This window comes from Phyllopteryx taeniolatus, chromosome 4 (assembly GCF_024500385.1).
Source record: "Phyllopteryx taeniolatus isolate TA_2022b chromosome 4, UOR_Ptae_1.2, whole genome shotgun sequence".
Lineage (NCBI taxonomy): Eukaryota > Metazoa > Chordata > Actinopteri > Syngnathiformes > Syngnathidae > Phyllopteryx > Phyllopteryx taeniolatus.
This window is the reverse complement of record NC_084505.1, coordinates 29,205,584-29,224,696: the sequence shown is the minus strand read 5'-3', so window position 1 is coordinate 29,224,696 and position 19,113 is coordinate 29,205,584. Positions and strand designations below refer to the sequence as shown.

Genomic DNA, 19,113 nt, shown 5'->3' with positions numbered 1-19,113 from the left:
ATACGCTAGCTTAAAACATACGCTATCTTAAAACATACGGTAGCATGCCTGCACGCTAAAACAATGTTTTTAAAAAGGCAGTGGGAGCAAAACTGAGTTTGGTTATACTTTATTGAAGTATTTAACAATGTACTCACGTTATTTTTTGATCAATCATCATCCACAAATCCCTCAAAGTCCTCATGTTCTGTGTCCGAAATGAACAGCTGGGCAAGTTCTCTATCAAACACGCCGGGTTCCCTCTCGTCATTGTCGGAGTTAGTCTCGTTGCCGGGGGGCTGTTCAGCAATGATGCTGGCTTTCGCAAAAGCTCGGACAACATCAAAGCAGATACCTTAGCCCAAGCATCCACAATCCATTCACATATGGTGGCGTAACTCGCCAGGCGTTGCCTCCCAGTCTTAGTAAAGCTGTGTTCGCCATCTGTCATCCATCGCTCCCACGCCAGCTTTTCCTTGTAATCTGCTGGAAGTTGCTGCGCCACGGTAGCCCTTGCCCGGATGGATAAATGGCGCCGTTTCATAAAACTAAAGCACCAAGACGGACCTCCTTGAAAATGTTCGATTTTCATTTCTTCTGCAAGCATTATTGCACTCGGTCGAATGGTGACTGTAGAGACGCTTCTACCGGCTGTTCTTTGCTCATAAATCCATTGCTCGAGTTGGTCTTCCAACTCAGGCCACCTTGCCTTGTTTCCGCGGAAACTCAGCTTCGTCTTCTTGACTTGGCTTCCTCCACTTGCGAACCATGGATTCATTGATCTTGAATTCTGTCGCGGCTGTTCGATTCCCATGTTCCTGCATGTAACTGACAGCTTGCAGTTTAAACTGTGCTTCATAAGCGTATCTCTTCGTAGGTGCCATTTTCGGGGAGGTCCTTAGCCAAACCGATGTTGTTTTGCACAATACACACCCCAGCGCTATATACCTGCTGGGGGCGTGGCTTTAGCGTCCTCCTTCACGCACCCTTTCCCCTTTACGTCCGCATGCTGTCCTAAAGCCATGTCCGCTTTTCCTCTGTATAAGCAGCGTGTCGGCAGGAAATGCTCCCAGTCAGTCAAGCGGGCAAAAAAAATAAAAAATAAATTTTAAAAAAGTCAAGCGGAGTGCTCATCACACAACAGCATTTATAGATGTTGGAACTCAGTGCACACATAAGGCGCGCCGCATTATGAGGTGCCCCGTCCATTTTGGAGAACATTTAAGACTTTTCGGTGCACCTTATGGTTGTGAAAATACGGTACTTGGTGTATCTTCTGGCAGGAAAGGAGAGAAGGAGGCTTGGTGGTGGAACCTCACAGTACAGGAAATCATCCAAGGAAAAAGGTTGGCTAAGAAGAAGTGGGACACTGAGAGGACCGAGGAGAGGCGAAAGGAATACATTGGGATGCGACATAGGGCAAAGGTAGAGGTGGCAAAGGCCAAACAAGAGGCTTATGATGACATGTATGCCAGGTTGGACACTAAAGAAGGAGAAAAGGATCTATACAGGTTGGCCAGACAGAGGGATAGAGATGGGAAGGATGTGCAGCTGGTTAGGATGATTAAGGATAGAGATGGAAATATGTTGACTGGTGCCAGCAGTGTGCTAGCTAGATGGAAACAATACTTCGAGGAGTTGATGAATGAGGAAAATGAGAGAGAAGGGAGAGTAGAAGAGGCAAGTGTGGTGGACCAGGAAGTGGCAATGATTAGTAAGGGTGAAGTTAGAAAGGCATTTAAGAAGATGAAAAATGGAAAGGCAGTTGGTCCTGATGACATTCCTGTGGAGGTATGGAAGCATCTAGGAGAGGTGGCTGTGGAGTTTTTCACCAGCTTGTTCAATAGAATTCTAGAGCGTGAGAAGATGCCTGAGGAATGGAGGAAAAGTGTGCTGGTGCCCAGTTTCAAGAACAAGGGTGATGTGCAGAGCTGTGGGAACTATAGAGGAATAAAGTTGATGAGCCACACAATGAAGTTATGGGAAAGAGTAGTGGAGGCTAGACTCAGGACTGAAGTGAGTATTTGCGAGCAACAGTATGGTTTCATGCCCAGAAAGAGTACCACAGATGCATTATTTGCCTTGAGGATGTTGATGGAAAAGTACAGAGAAGGTCAGACACTACGTTGTGTCTTTGTAGATCAAGAGAAAGCCTATGACAGAGTACCCAGAGAGGAACTGTGGTACTGCATGTGGAAGTCTGGGGTGGCAGAGAAGTATGTTAGAATAATACAGGACATGTACGTGGGCAGCAGAACAGCGGTGAGGTGTGCTGTAGGTGTGACAGACGAATTTAAGGTGGAGGTGGGACTGCATCAGGGATCAGCCCTGAGCCCTTTCCTTTTTGCAGTGGTGATGGATAGGCTGACAGATGAGGTTAGACTGGAATCCCCGTGGACCATGATGTTTGCAGATAACATTGTGATCTGCAGTGAAAGCAGGGAGCAGGTGGAGGTACAGTTAGAAAGATGGAGGCATGCATTGGAAAAGAGAGGAATGAAGATTAGCCGAAGTAAAACAGAATATATGTGCATGAATGAGAGGGGTGGTGGGGAAAGAGTGAGGGTACAGGGAGAAGAGATAGATTAAGCAGATAATGAAGAAGAAGAAGAAGAATCACCTTTTATTGTCATGAACATACACGCACACAAAATTTCTTCTCTGCATTTAACCCATCACAGTGAACACATACACATGTTAGTGGAACACACTGGAGCAGGGGGCAGCTGAAGCGCCCGGGGAGCATTTCGGGGTATCAGTGTCTTGCTCAAGGACACCACAGCCTTCAAAAAAAAACTTCAGTTTTTTTCATTTATGGCTTTCCCTGCTATTTTTTGTACATTTATTTTATTGTAAATTTAATAGTCCATCTTCTTGTAACTTGTATAGATATACCTGTTAACCTGATTTGGTGCTGGGCTTTGCTCACCTAGTGTTTGATTGATTACTTTTGAGGTGGCTGCCTGCAATAAGTGATCGTATACCAACTCAGTGGAGACTTCATTAGGTACATTAGGTATGTTGCAGTGCATTTCTCCACCAATGCAAAATAATATAATAATAATAATAATAATAACAGCAATAATTAACATTGGTAAATGAATGTCTCTTAACAGTATCAGTCAAAAATGAGCATTATCTTCAGCATTAAGTTGGTAACTAATCAAATCAATTGTACTCATGTAACACCTATACTCAAATTAAAGATGACGTTTAGAGGGAACACTGTATTTGTACATTTTTATTTGTATTTCTTTGTCAGCATGTCTGTCTTTCCTTGCCCCGGAGCGTATTGTGAGCAGCCGCTCATTAGAGCAATATGCTCTACTTCCAACTGTGCAGGATCGGTGTCAAACCCCCCCAACACACTGCATGACCCCAGGATGGGGCATCTTAAATAAAGATGCATCCCTCACAAGAGCCTCTTTACATTTTATCCAATTATACCTGTACTGAGTTTATTGTGTCACGTCTATGTTAAGTCATACGATGCTGAATAGCCAACACATCTCCAAGGGGGGGTGTTAATATTTTAGAATTATGCCCTACTCCCTCCATACGTTCTCACTTGATGCATTTTTAGACGGCGCAACCCTAAAATTAGAGGCGAATGTGAGGTTATTCTTCCCGCGTTTTCTCTTTTGCTTTCCACTAGATGGCAGTCTTTAATTTGCAATACCTCTTTCTCCTGTTACAGCAAGCGATAACAATCTACATTTTTTTTTTTAAATCACAACTTTGTCATTCTCTCTCTCTCTCTCTCTTTCGCCTAACAGGTATGCCATCCCTCCAGAGCATGGGAAAAGACTGGAACGTTTGGCTACTGGTAAATTTTTATTTGGATTCTCCTTATAGATTAAGTGTCAAAGGTAATTGAGTAAAGATTGAATAACAGTTTCACTATATTTATACATTGAAAGAAAGAAAAACACTCGTGATTGAAGTTTGGGTCATTTTGGAAAGACATTGGCTTATTCCTATTTATAAAAAAAAAAAAAAGAAAAAAAGAAAAAAAAAATCACCAAAATGTAGCTGCTCTGAAATCCAAATGTCAATTTAAATTGTAAGCGTCTTAAAATATTACACCATCTGTTTTTTTTTTTTACATTTATTTCTGTATTGAGAAAAGTCCCTTAAATTTTTGCGTGCATTTCTGTGTGTTATCAGGTTTCTTTCCGAATAGCTTCAAGGGATGTGAGGCTTTTCTCCGTCACAAGATGACTCTAATCTCACCCTTTGTACTGAAGAAGTATGGCATTCCCTTTGATAAGGTGAAAATGAATTTCCGTGCCACTCCTTTCTTGCCATTAAAATTCTCATTATTTATGAACTTTAAGAAAACAGCTTTTCCTGCCACTGAAATGAGCCGTGCCTATTTTGTACAGAGTGCAGATATCGGCAGTGGCTTACTTTCATTCTTGTATTTATTATTTCCTTTCATTGATCATAAAAAATACACAGCACTGTGTATTCTTGCACACGTCTTACTATTTCCCACTCTCAAATGCAAACTTTCAGATTACACAGGAGGCTGGAGAGTTCATGATCACCTTCCCTTACGGCTACCACGCCGGCTTCAATCATGGTTTCAATTGTGCTGAATCAACCAATTTTGCAACCATACGATGGATAGAATATGGCAAGAACGCTACACAGGTATCAGATTAACTGTGATTACCATAGTACTGCAGTAGTTTATACGTATCACGTTTCAACACAATTGATGCATCTACTCATAAAGTCTCTGGGAGGGAGAGTGCTTATTCAGAAATGGCTGTTATTTGTACAATTGCACTATAAATGATAAATATTTAAAAGATCAATACAAATAACTATTTTATATTTTATTTTATATTTTATTGTACAGTGAATCCCCTCTTAGTTGCGGCTTACTTTTAATACATTCACCTATTCACGTTTCTGTCTGTGGAACCCATCAGCTATTCCCTGAAGATCTCACCTATTTACATTTGTTTTGTGTGCTTTCTATAATACGCGAAGATGCCACAAGATGTCGCCAAAGCCTACTAGAAAAGTAGCGCGTCAAGGAAGCATGTTCAAGTGATACTGTCGACTGATGGGGAGGAGTTTTTTGCGAAGGTTATGGTGTGTTTTCACCGCATGTGTTTGCGCTCAAGTTTTGAAATGACTTATTTTCTTTTAGGAGCAATTTTGCTCATCAATGGCTTTATTTGAGGATCAACTTTAGAATTTCAAGGAGCAATTTTTTTGCAGTCAATCAATTCTGTTGATTAGGGATTATTTCGTTCGTAAAAAGAGATGATGATGCCGTAATCTGTATTTATTTTAGCTCTAAAAATATACAAAAAGTATTCTAATTAATTCTCTTTCATTCAATTTAAACACAAAAAATATGACCACATGAACAGGGGAGTTGAACGTAATAGCAGCTTTTATTATGGCATTGTCGATTGCTGTTGGCTAATTTTCGAGGCCTAGACTTTGAGTGAAACACGTCAAAATCGAAGCATCAGGCAGTCCCGCAGCCGACCATTTTCAAAAGTTACCTTACCGATAGGGGTGGATTGAAGCTGTCTGCCGGAAATGCTGAGGGGATATTCTATACTACGCGCTTTCAGATGCTGATCGCTGGTTGCACGTTTATGCAATCCATCTTTCTTCAGTAACGAACTGCCGACTCCCTTGATAGAATTAGTACAATAGTTACAGTTGGATACAGTGTTTTTTTTTTTTTTTTTTAAATGTCCGTTTTAAATGTTATCTTAGGCAAAATTAATGTATGTCCTTCTTTTCTCACCTGTAGTGTACTTGCAGTAAGGATATGGTCAAAATATCCATGGAGCCTTTTGTAAAGAGGTTTCAGCCTGACCGCTATGCCAATTGGATGCTGGGCAAAGATTCTGCGCCCATCGACCACACACTGGCTACTCCCAGTACAACACCTGAGTTGCAAAGCTGGTTGCACAGGCGCTCCAGGACAAAATCCTCCAATAAAAGGTATTGTTCCTCTTTTCACTGTTACCTTCGGTATTTGCGTGATGGTGTTTTTTTAATGTTGTATATTTATTACTTATCACATTTTAGTGCATGGTACAACTGCATGTTTTTATCTCGCGTCTCCTCTTAAATGTTGTTTTCTTTGCTCGTTCAGCAGCAGCCATTCTCGAATGCGTTTAAAACGTCTCAGAACCACGGAGGAGCCTGTTGGCCTAGATGACAGTGCTCTGTGCAGCAGCAAGAGGAAAGGCCTGTGTGGTCCGCCTGGGCCCAAAGTGCGACGGTCTCTCGAAGAAACGCCGTGCACGTCAGAAAAGGCAGAGGAGGAGGAAGGGGAGGAGAAACATGGAAAAAGGGAGACCCGACAAAGCCAGAACTCTCTTCAGCTTTCTGGTAAGACTTTTTATATTAGCTGTTTTAAATTTTGGGTATCATAGTACTAAGTTTCCAATGTGGCATTGTATTTATTTTCCTTTATGTTGAAAAAGTGTGTCTAGTGACATCATTGCCGATTCATTTTATGCAGCCTGCTATGCATCTACAGGTCGCTGCAGACAGATGTGTGTGGTCAAAGTAAACCGAGTAGAGAGCAACACTTTGAGTTTCCCGAACATGGATCTCCGAAACTCTCAGTCCAGTTCCTGCCCGTCCCCTGCCTCCTCAGCAAAGCACAACTCGAAGGCAGAGACTGACACTCATAGTGACCCTCAAGAACCCTCAAGGCCTGAGAGCAATGATAGGACTCCTGAAGGACTCAGAGATTGGTCTGAGCCATCTCAAATGCAGCTAGGAAGGAACACGTCAGCGTGTTGCCCTCCTGAACCTCAAGACCTCTTACATTCTCAGGACTGTTCTGCCATGGACACTCCCATGGAGACCACCACACACACCTCCTCTTCACACACAACAAGCACCTCCATTGAGACAGAGATGGGCTTGTGTCCTTTTGATTCTGATGCTCAGACAACAAACTTATTGAGTACAGGAAACACTTCAAGCCCAGAAGCAAACACTAACAGCAGCATGGACAACGCATCTGGAATTTGTGCAAACTCATTTGTTAAACCAGAGGAATCAATCACTTTTGACCAAAAACATATCTACCCGCAATGCACTGCAGAAGTAGATTATGATACAGACCCGAAGCCAGTAGAGGGAGGTAGTTGCACATCATGTGTCCCTCCTTCCTCTCCAGGACATGACTGTGTCTTGGAAAACAGCAGTTGTGAGCAAAGTGTTTTTCCCCCATTGCTGCAAAGTAGTGCAGCGGATATGCCACACCTCACTCCAGAGCCAGCAGATACATTTGGGATCAGTCCTCTACCTCCTGTACTGACCCAAGAGATGCCCTCCCTCACCCCAGCTGATGATGGGCTACCTGCCATGTCAAAATCTTGCACATACTCCCACCAGTTTGCACCTGTGCTCCAACGGGAGATGCCAGGAGGTGCGCCATCCTCCCTTGGAATGAAACAGGAAGCGACTGAATCAAGGATTCCCAAAGAATCTTCCTGTACAGAACAAATCCATGACTGGCATTTACATTCTGCAGATCATTTTCAAAGCACAGCAGATCCAAGGCTAGAAATTGATGTGGCTCATGTATCTGGCAATGACATCCACAAAACATCTGATATTGTACACAGAAATGTTGTAATGTCTGAACTAGGGGCAGAAAATCACAAAGTGGTTGGAAATATTGGAGAGAGGGAGGTCTCCTACCGGCTATGTCGGAGCGTTGCACTCCAAATAGAACAACATTCCAGCTTAGCGGAGTTAGCAACAAGTGATAAAGAGCAAGCTCAAATTGCATCGAGTCAAAGCAGCGTTGGCCCTCTTGGGCCTGATTCCTCAACCAATAAACGTCCGTCCTCTTCAATCCCACAGCACCGTTATTCAGATTTAGAACTCAACTCTCGTTCACACTGTACTTCCCAGAGTCCACACACGGAGCCCAAATATGACTCCAGCAGTATTTGGAGGAACTTCAACTCCCAGAGCCCTGCTGTGCTCATCCAAAGCCTCCAACCAGATCCCCCCTGTGACTTCACCCATGACCCCATACCATACACTGTGTGGACGGAACCCCAGTGCAAAGAGGTCACACATCTGGAGGACCCTGGAGAAGAACTACGTGAGAGCCAAGACGGGGACGCTGGACCTCTTACTTGGGCTCAGCTTGAGCCCACCTCACTACTTTCAGTCACTGCCGCTGAGGATGTGGAGTTTTGTGGAGATGAAGGGGAATCCGATGAGCCCCTCGCTTCAAGCAGGGTGCTAGAAAGACGGATACAGTCCCCTGTAGGTGCAGTTTTACCTTCGCTAATGAGTGTAGGTGAGCAGGATGGGATTTCTGACCTGGAGGAAGAGGAGTCCGATTTTGAGGATGAAGAGCAGGAAAGCAGTACCAATGGGGAGGACAGCAGTGACTCATCTGATGAGGATGAAAGTGATTTAAGTAACTACGAGTATGATGAATCAGCCTTGGAACCTGGGGAGGTTTGTGCTGTGAGTGTTTTATCAAGCCGTCCCCTTTATGTCCTCTTACACAAAATTGTGTATTCTTACTGATTCCCATCCGCCTTCCTGTTCATGCCAGTACCCTGCTCTGTCAGTAAAGAGAACCACAAAGAGCTGGCGTCACCCACTCAGGAAACCCACTGCCAGAGCTGTACCCACTGCCGTCAAACAGCAGGCTGCCAGTGATGATGGTCAGTACGCACACACAAACGCACGCACATATGGTTCGTTGAGAGGTTCTGTTGAGGTTTTGCTTTCAAAAGAATCAGACAGTGACTTGTATGCCAAGAGCTAGTCTCATCCAGTATGTGTGGTTTGTGTTGCACAGCAGGTGGTACCAAGCCAGAAACCATAATCATTTGGCTTCTTTGGTTCATTGCAGTGAGCCGGAAGACAAGTTGGATTTGATGACCAAAATCATTATTCAACATCAGCAACATAATAGCGCACACCATTTCCTTTGTTTAGGTCGTGAGGCTATCAAGAAAATTACCTCAGTTGTGGATAGACTTTGTCTTAATGCAATGAACAAGAAATCAAAGTAATGCCAGGTAGCATTTGTGCTGCTTTTTACAACCACTAAACCATTTCCCTGCTTGCCTCTCCTCATTTTTCAAATTTTATGTCCCCCCCCAAATGATCCCTCTGACGTCAATGTGTGCATTAAGCAAAAATGATTTACCTCTGTGTCCCATTATAATAAAATACCCTTGTGATATACACTCCATTTGTTTTCATGGTTCAGAAGCCGGAGGGCCCTAGATGATCAACTGTGGATGCACGTATGCACACACAATCACATCCTTCATCTCCATGTTACTGTTTTAGGATCAGTCATTTAGGCTCCATCTTCGCTGTTTACCCCTGCGCAACAATATTTCCATGGCATTACCACAACTGACAGGTCTGTTTTACGATGACAATGGAAGCTTTTTGTCATTTTGTCTAGCAGCTTAAGTGACGGAGTGGATGTGACGTAGCAGCAAGACCGTTTTGACTTTTTAATTTTTTTTAAATAAGAAGTCACAGGCTTAAACTGAATAGATAATTACGCACACGATGATCGATGTCCATGTTTCCAGACCTCGATCCCCCCGAAGCAGATGAGGAGGATGAGCCTGAGAGTGAAGCGTGGGCGAGGCCGCTGATCTACCTGTGGCAGAACAGGAAGAGCTGCTTCATAGCGGAGAGGGAGTACAACGCTCATGCTGCCAACATGGAGCCATATTGTGCCGTGTGCACACTTTTTATGCCCTACTATCAGGTGAGCTGGTGGTCTGCCTGAAAATATGTCCTCTTGATGCATGTGTGAGTCCATTATCATATGCATTGATTGCAAGATGGCCACTATGCATTACCACACCTTAAATATTGCTGTTCTTTCACCTTTAGTCACTTAGTTGGTAATAGAGAAATCAATACACATGGATCACTTTGTGTCAGACTTAATGGTTTCACCCCAAAAGCCCCATTCAGGGGGCATTTATTTCGCACAGGAAGTTAGTGTGTTTTTTTTGTTGTTTTTTTATAAACACATCTAATACATAATACACACTACGTCTAATCATCAACACACTACTTATTGGAATCAGTTTTAAATTGTTTTAGTACTATTAAGTAGACCAACATAAAAGAGTTTGCTTCTTGCCCTTGGACTCACACTTGCCAAAAATGCATCATGAATTGTCACACCATACTTTCTACTTCGACAGTACAGTAAGTACAGTATTTCTCAATGACTTTGGGGCGTGTACTGTATTTACTCAACCACAGAGAGTACCAGGCATTTATTAGAGAAGAGGTTTTTATTTATTTATAAATAGATTTAAAAACCATTTGAATCATTCTAGTATGGTAATGTATCTTTAAACCAAATGGGTCAGAATGAATGACGTGTCTAGTAAGACAAGTGGTGGTAGCAGATGTCCTCGTAAAGCAAATTACAGCCACGTGGTGGCACCAATGCAAGCTTTTAATTGAGGAGCGGCGTGGAGGACGCATGTAGCGAGTAATTCATCCACACCCGTCTTATTAAAGTGTAGGCCAAACTTGTCAAATATGGTACACTGATACCTAAGTTTGTAGTTATTAGTGTCGTTTGTGAAAGGCTGCTGCAAAAAACTGTTAATGCACTTCATGTTATCTTGGTATAATGAGGTTTGAGAAAATATAAGTCTGACTTGTTAAGATGATTCATGCCAATCAAATGGGTTAATTGTCAAGTCCATCCATTTTCCGTACCGCTTATCCTCACTAGGGTCGCGGGTGTGCTGGAGCCTATCTCAGCTAACTCCGGGCGAGAGGCGGGTTACATCCTGAACTGGTCACCAGCAATTGCAGGGCACATATAGACAAACAACCATTCACACCTACGGGCAATTTAGTCTTCAATAAACCTACCACGCATGTTTTTCGGATGTGGGAAGAAAACAGAGTACCCTGAGAAAACCCACGCAGGCACGGGGAGAACATGTGAGGCCGGATTTGAACCCGGGTCCTCAGAATTGCGGGGCAGATGTGCTCACCAGTCGTCCACCGTTCCGCCCTATTTGTCAAATCTTTCAGTTGACGCAGAATTAATGTATTGTCCTTTTTCCAGATAATAAGCCACAACTCAAATGGCGACTGTCTGAATCATATTTTGCATCTTAGTCATCATGAGTGATGGTAATCACATTGTTTTGATCTTATAATTATCTCAATGAGGAATCATTCCCATTATTTGCCACCTGCTAAAATAACATTTTATTGCAAGGATGGAGAGGAAACATGTTATTATCCACTACTTTGTTGAAATGAGGAATGTCACAAGCTGGTTTCCTATCCTAGGGGGAAGACAAAGCAGAGGGTAGTAGCCCAAAAACTGCAGGAGACACATCAGCCTCTTCCTCTCCTAAGGAGGGTTCCGCGAATTGTTACCGGGGTCCGAGGAAATCCAAGCCCCTGATCCCAGAAATCTGCTTTTTCTTCCGTGAGCAAAACTGCCCTCCGACTCCCACCAACCCTCTGCTGCACGACGATGGCACCTCCCCTCTGCTTTCCTGCCAGGGATGCTGCCTTCAAGTACACGCAAGTATGTATCATCCAATTCAGATAGTATAATCTGAGGGAGGGCGCTGCAAAGTCTCAGGTAGACGTGGGTGCTGCAAGTACAGTTAATAATTTCAAGACTTCACAGTTTGTTTGCCACCTACTCCACTGGGAGACATTGTGATTTGGTTTCTCCATCTTGTGCTTCTTAGAGGGTCAGTGGGTTTAAGCTCTTGAGTCATTTCTTCTGAAAATTCCACCCCCTCTTCGAGGATTTAAAGTATATTATTTCCCTAGTCAACGGAACGAGGGTGCATCCTCTGTCTACGCCTCACATACTTCCTGCTCAAAAGCTCCAAGTCAGATCCAGAAGCCTTCAGACCCACTGTGGGAAACCTTCAGAGTCTCTCCGTACCCGATGTCTGTGTACCCGATACATATTCAAATCCTTCATTCACACACTTTTAACTGCCATCCAGTTCACACACATTCTTCCAAAATCTTAAGCCCTTATTTGGTCGGCACATGCACGAACACACACACTTTTAAGATCCCAAAATGTTCGTCCGCAGCCTAGAAATCCCCCTTACCTCGAAAATGACATAGCTTATCCTTAAGTCGCTTTCAATCCCTGCCATGCCACCAGTGTTGATCCCTTCATGTTTTATCCTAGAGGGTGTAGGTGTTATTTATGCGGTGTGCCTGTTTGCAGCTAACCACTGCACACTGTGTGCGACACGTTAAGTTACTCTACATGTGCGTGGTTGCAGAGTGGGATTGCAGTCTGTGCCATTTGACGCTGATGACCATACCACAAGTTTGGTTTCAAGACCATCTGTAAGCTTGGGTGGAAGTATATGTCGCTCTCTGTTGTTACTTGATCGCTGGGAAGGAAAGAGAGTTGAAATTGGACGTTATGCTTGGTTTGGTGATGGATAGCAGAGGAAAAGAACCGAGACATACAGTCATACACTAAGCTTTGTTTATTGCAAATAAAAAGTCTCCCTCATAGCTTGAATGTCCATATCCTTCCTGGTGATTTTGAATTTTAAGCAGCCGCTTGCTTTGAATAGAATCACATTCGCCTCACTTTTATATCCAAAATATTTTTCTTCTTTTAGACCGCTGACACGTATTTTGTTTCATGACACATTTGTTCTGCTGTGTCTAACCAGACAGACAACAATTCACGCAAAGTGGCTGCTTTCATATTGTTTGTGTCTTTGCTGTGTCAGCCAGCCGTGCCATATGGGTTAAAAAAGACCAAGCTGCATCAATGGAAGCCTATTGTCTCGCATGCAGTTGCGGCAAGGAGTTTGGGTTGAGGGGATGCAAAGAACTCTGATATATACATCACAAATACATCAGTCAACCAACAAGGGTGCCGAGAGTTTTTTTTTTTTCTTTTCCCCGTGTTGTTGTGTGTATACATTGCAAGTCTTTTTTTTTTTTTACTCTCCTCGACTTACAGTAAAGTTACAGTCACAGTAGAACTTCATGTCCATTACAAGTATCGATGTGTACAGCTGCATAATATCCTTATTACAAGTCAATTTGCCATCCCAAAGGTATGTGTTATAGTAAATTATGACTGTGGTGGGGTGCGACAGGGGGAACGAGTCCATCCTGATGCTGTTATTTAAAGGTGAAATGACCACATATTGTTGCCTTAACTGCACCGACATTCGCACACTTTCGATCCATAGTTCCCTAAGGCTGCCATGCTTTGCTTTCTTTGCATAATTTAATTTAATTAATACCTGTTCAAAGTCTTGGGTAACAGTCTTATTTTCCTTCTATCAATGTGTCTGGCAATTGGTTTCCTATTCTCTATCAAGTGTTTTGTTCTTTGTAAAAGACTCACATAGCTGCACTTTAAAGTAGATTATTATTTCTTTCCTTCTCCATTTTCCACTTTAAAACAGGAAAGTGAGTTTGTCAGGAGCATAAGAAAGTGCAGACACTGAAAAGAGAAAAGAGCCAAAAGGGAATTAGAAAGTCACATTATTTTGAGTTACTGCTGTATCACAACAGCCATCTCTTGAGTGTCATGTTTTAAAAACATTTGAGGGAATTTAGCTGTCAGGGAGTATTATAGTCAACATTGTGGCACGACATTGTTGTCCTTAACCGACTGCAAGTTGTGGGGAGTCTTCCGGGAAATCCCCTGAAATAACATATTCATAGTTGAACAGCCTTTTAGAGGAACATTGGGTCATTAAATATTATGTGGGTTGTATATTTTGGAGCTCAAGTGTGACTAATTCTGTCTTCCTTTAGGTTGCTATGGTGTTGCAGCAGATGACGCCAGCGACCAGTGGTCTTGCGATCGCTGTGCAGAGGCCATCTTTACAGCGGTAAGCACATTTAACAGTAACACTTTGCTGACAATTGATTGTTTTTTTTTAGCTTATTAATTGAGATTTCTAAACCCTTTGTCATAATGCTCACCTGTCCTCTCACAAAGACATTGCAAGTTGTTTATTTTGGGGGCTACCTGACAAAATAAGCTTAAATAACCGTGAGTGCACCTTTTTGGTATGAGCTGAAGAAAAGAAGCTAACTCTTGGAACTTTTTGAAAGTGAATCCCTTTCAGCATGAAATCATTTCCCATGAACCAGACTCAGAGCCACACATGAAAGCATCCTAGTTAAAACCTTCTTTTGCTTTCTCGTCTCTGTCCTCAGGAATGCTGTTTGTGTAACCTCAGAGGCGGAGCACTGAAGAAAACCCGAAATGACAAGTGAGACAAGCTTTGGTTCTGTGATTAGTTCAACAAACTCATCTCTGATCCCCAGAGCACGTTTGAATGTCTTAATCACACCGGTGTATTCATTTGTGTGTGTGTTGTGTGTAGATGGGCCCACATCATGTGTGCAGTAGCACTGCCAGAGGCGAGGTTCAGCAAGGAAGCCGAGCGGGGTCCCATTGACACGAGTAGGATCCCCATGCAGCGATACAAACTGGTGAGGAGCTCTCCCGCGCATACGTAGATCCAGTGCTAGAATTCCCCAGGTCTTTAAGGACAGGCTTGCTCTAATTAATGAAGTGTTCACGGCTCCAATTAACGATGTGAGACGAACATGGCCTCAATCAAAGCGAGATAATTAACCACTGGTAGTGCAAGCGGGGCTTGTGTTAGTGCAAATGTCCGTAAGTGTGTGTGGGTGTGCTTGCATCTCCTATGTGTGTGTTTGCTTAATGAGAGAGTCTCAGTGCGTCTCAGCAGACTTGACATGTTGCCACCATAGTTAGCCCTGTGCTCCAGGCGCCATGATAGCTCAAGACAAAGAAATGTAGTGGTGAGGTCCTTCCTCAGCTCAAGTGGATAACCAAGATGAACCCTGCCTGCTCATTTCACCTTGGATTAGAGTCTTAAAAGGAAGTATTATCGTGTATAATGATCAGCTTAAGGTTGTAAGTACAACTGTACAATAATAGACAAATGCTAAATCTCTGTTCACATAAACACATTCACATTCATTCATCACACAAAATAAATTCAGCTCACGTAAGGCAGTAAGTAATGTCATTGGACATGTTCTGCTATACAAATTATAATGTACAATTATACTATCCAGCCATCCATTTTCTGAGCCGCTTCTCCTCATTAGGGTTTGCGGCTTGCTGGAGCCTATCCCAGCTATCATCGGGTAGGAGGCGGGGTACACCCTGAACTGGTTGCCAGCCAATCGCAGGACACATACAAACAAACAACCATTCGCACTCACATTCACACCTACGGGCAATTTAGAATTGTCAATTAACCAACCATGCATGTTTTGGGGATGTGGGAGGAAACCCACGCAAGCACGGGGAGAACATGCAAACTCCACACAGGCGGGGCCGAGATTTGAACCCCGATCCTAAGAACTGTGAGGCAGACGCTCTAACCAGTCGCTCACCGTGCCGCCACAATTATACTACTGTGTATTATATATATTTTTGAAATGTGGAAATTGGCTAAAAATATAGCAGTGAAGCAGTTTTTACTTGTTTATTCACAGTTTCTTACTTAAAACCTTTCAGCATTATGACATCTTAAATTAAACATTGTCTGATCATTTTAGGTGCTTGCTAAAAGTGAGCCCAAGCAATATAAACAACAAAACAGTATTGTTGGCACTGACGCTAGCTGTGCCCACACAACGCGACAGTGTGTCTCACACTAGAATGAAAAAAGAAGATCAACTAAATCTGCTTAATTTCCTGCCATACCGCCCAGTGGTGAGACCATGATATAATGAAAAAAACAATAATAAAGGAACTGTAGTGTTTGCGCCAATGCTTGTGCAAACAAACACAAGTAAGATAGTCTGTGGTCTTGAGTCGCCATGGCGATGACAGCCAAATGAGTAAGCCGGATTTTTCTGAGCGTGAACGTACACTTTGGAAAGACCAAGTGTATGTACCACGAACACGAAGCTGTTCTTGTGACGCTGTATCACGACATATTTCTTTAAATTGAGTGAAATTAGGGATGTTATAACCTTCTTCTTTTGTTCAGCCTGTTCATTCTACATCCTCCACGTGTTTTGAGGCCAGCACTTGGACCCGTTGCCCCTGTCGCACCCCACCACATTCATAATTTACTATAACACAACACACACTCACAGGAGCGCACCCGCACACATCCATAATTTACTGTGGGAATGTTCTTAACGCATGGCTCAACACAGGCACCCGAATACACCCCAGAGAGGCACAAGCATTGCGCACAGTGAGTTAGCGTCATATGTGGATGCTAAAAAAATAAAATAATGTTAATGCTCTCACACTACTTTGTGGTCTCATGCACGTTGTTTTTTCAACAATTACTTCGCACAGATACACATCTGCTCATACACAAACATGAAGACACATCATTGGTTGCATGCCTGTTCCAATCTCGTCACGCTGGCTTCAATAGATAGACGAGTTGCTCCGGCCAGCGCGTCAGTGCATCACCGTCCATAATGGAGGAGGTGTGGGAAAAGGCCTGAGGAAATGTAGGCCAAGTTAGTCATCAAGCAAGCACGCAGTGAACGTCCTTCAGTTCAGAAATAAATGTGCAAAGCAAAGGAGACCACATTAATAAGAGAAATGCAGAAAGGTTAACATTTTATATAAAGCATTCATGTAATCGTTTGGACTACCTTTAAACAAGCAAAAAACGACTTTTTAGTTTTCTTTCTGTATTTAATACCTCCTGATCCTCAGGCGATAGCTGTAAAAGCAGAGCCGACCCCGCTGGAGAGGTTATTGATTTCTTTTATGTTTGTTTGCTGCCTCTTCCACCAGCACTTCCAATTCTATCACTTCAAACTTCATTTTGCGCTTGCAGTGCTCTCCCAAATGTTCCATGGTGAAAACATCAGAGCGACCGTAAGCGTAAAACCCTTTTTGAAAACTTGCCGATAGACACCACTTTTACACCTACTGCCAACAGTGCGCGCAAGCTGTTAGTGACCACATGATTTAGCGCCTGCAATTTGGGATCTTAGGGAATTTCTTTTGTAAATGGTAAATTAGGCCCCATGTTATTCATTGCTTTTGTTATCTTAGTTTAATTTAGTTAACTTCATACACTGCCTGTACAGTTAGTTAGTTAAGGTAACGATGGTGACAGTTTGACCCCTGAACAGATGAATCCTTTCGTCCATCCATTTTCGATAGTGCTCATCTTCGTTTGGGTCGTGGGTGGGCTGACTTTGTGCATAAATCGGGGTATATCCTGGACTGGTGGCCAGCCATTTATAATTTTAAACCAATTAGAGGTTGAGCAATCTTCTGTAATGTTTTCACCATTTTGCATTTTCATGTCCTATTTAAAGACCATGCAGACCATTCCCACTGATCATATAGCTCCAGGAATTTGATAACATGATGTGATGCATCATTAGCGAAGCCACGTTTACATATCGATTAGCCAATTAATTCCCATTTGACCTCATCAATCCTCCTGACCTCTTCATAGGCTATATATATATATATATATATATATATATATATATATATATGTATATGTATATGGTATCTTTCATTTAATCTCCACATGCATATTTATATAAGGGTTCCTTGGAAATAATTTATTGACTAAATGACATTACAAGGGATGTGAAACTGCACCTCGAGACACAGCAAGTGGGCCTTAAATGGACTGGGAAGGGATGCATGCAAGCAGAGGCAGCCAGTAGGGCTATAATGGGAGAATGTCGTCATTTTTTCCTCCTTAGTGGGAGAGCGGATGATTTGTGGAGAGCGGAAACACCACAGCGACGGGTTTGGACTTGATCTGCTGTTTAGTGAGCGAAAGTGGCCAGTAGGTGCGAGTGTGTTTGTGCACAGATGCATGGTGGTAGCGTGTGTGTGCATAAACATAGCATAAACACTGCTGTGCCGGATGGTTGTGGCGACCTCAGATGATGTCATCTGATTGCTCTTATTTGGGGCTTTCCTTCGATCGTAACGCTGGAACAAGACATTTGTGTGGACAGCATTGCCGCTTGGCTCTCTTCTCATCCATTTGTTTATGTACACTGTGGTTTAAAATGACGTTAGCGATTCAAGGCACGACCACAAGCTGACTCACTTTATTGTCTTTTAATTTGTTTTTTCTGTTGCTCATTCTCGAGGCCTCTCAAATGAAATGCAAAGCAGGCGTATAGCCCAATCCAAAACCACACTGTTGATGATGTTTAGGTGCAACACAAAAACTCAAAGACGCAGAGTTTAAGATAAGACTGAGGAGATGCTTTGCTCCAGTATTTTTGTAAACTGAATTTAATTTAAGAACAAGTTATAGTTCCCTTGACTGTCAATCAGGTTTTTGGAAAGCACCATCAATGATGCAATGTGTTCGTCATCTCTTCAGCCAGTCATGAAACAAAAATACACATTTTAGGGAAACTTGCTTGAGTGCGTGATGAACTTTTTTTTAATCATTTATCAGGTTTGTTTTGCACAAAGCAAAACAAATGTAGTCTCGTTGCTTTTGGAACAGATCGCAAACATTGACGATTGTAACATTACATGCGAACATTCCACTACATGCATCACACGATCCATATAGTCAATTAAATAAACCCTTTTCAAAAAAAGTCAATTTTTTAAAACTATTGAATAAAACAAATACAGTACTTTGCAAAAGTCCAAGGCCACCAGGAGATTTAAGACCAAAATTGTTAATCAAAATCCAAATATATTTTTTTAATTGGCATATTCTGGCTGGAAATGACAAAAATAGACGGGAAGTGAAGCAAAATATACGCCATTCTCATTGTTTCATTTTCAAAAGAATATTCATAGTGCAAATGTTAGTGGACAATTTTAAGGAAAATGAATTTATCTGCAACTTTTTCCGTTTGCACCTCTGTACATCTTTTGTTGAAGTCTCTTGTGTATTTGTAGCATTATGTTGGCCTGTATCAGTGCTACTACTGGAGTGAAAAATGTCAATAAAACAACCTCAGGTGGCCTCAGACCTTTGAACAGTAACTGTAGGTTTGACACTGAGGAGGCTGAATATTCTGATTGGCTGACCTAATGCATTTTTTTCATGGGACACAAGATAACTTAAGCAGAATGAGCTGGTCGGCGACAGTGGCTGTGTGGTGTTGACAGTA

At 42.6% G+C, this 19,113-nt stretch overlaps 1 protein-coding gene across 8 annotated transcripts in view; it reads left to right on the top strand.

Moving 5' to 3' along the window:
- Positions 1-19,113, top strand: part of kdm4c (lysine (K)-specific demethylase 4C) — a 30,106-nt gene that overhangs the window by 6,233 nt on the left and 4,760 nt on the right. For 4 of the 8 annotated variants that reach the window (XM_061771410.1, XM_061771406.1, XM_061771411.1 and 1 more), the window contains exons 6-17: positions 3,756-3,805; positions 4,147-4,250; positions 4,498-4,635; positions 5,765-5,958; positions 6,113-6,351; positions 6,485-8,466; positions 8,558-8,669; positions 9,561-9,742; positions 11,308-11,551; positions 13,789-13,865; positions 14,197-14,252; positions 14,367-14,475. In XM_061771410.1, coding sequence (XP_061627394.1) covers positions 3,756-3,805; positions 4,147-4,250; positions 4,498-4,635; positions 5,765-5,958; positions 6,113-6,351; positions 6,485-8,466; positions 8,558-8,669; positions 9,561-9,742; positions 11,308-11,551; positions 13,789-13,865; positions 14,197-14,252; positions 14,367-14,475 — 3,487 coding nt within the window. Of the gene's footprint in view, positions 1-3,755; positions 3,806-4,146; positions 4,251-4,497; positions 4,636-5,764; positions 5,959-6,112; positions 6,352-6,484; positions 8,467-8,557; positions 8,670-9,560; positions 9,743-11,307; positions 11,552-13,788; positions 13,866-14,196; positions 14,253-14,359; positions 14,476-19,113 lie in introns of those variants that run through there. The other 4 variants (XM_061771408.1, XM_061771409.1, XM_061771412.1 and 1 more) reach the window with 4 other exon arrangements.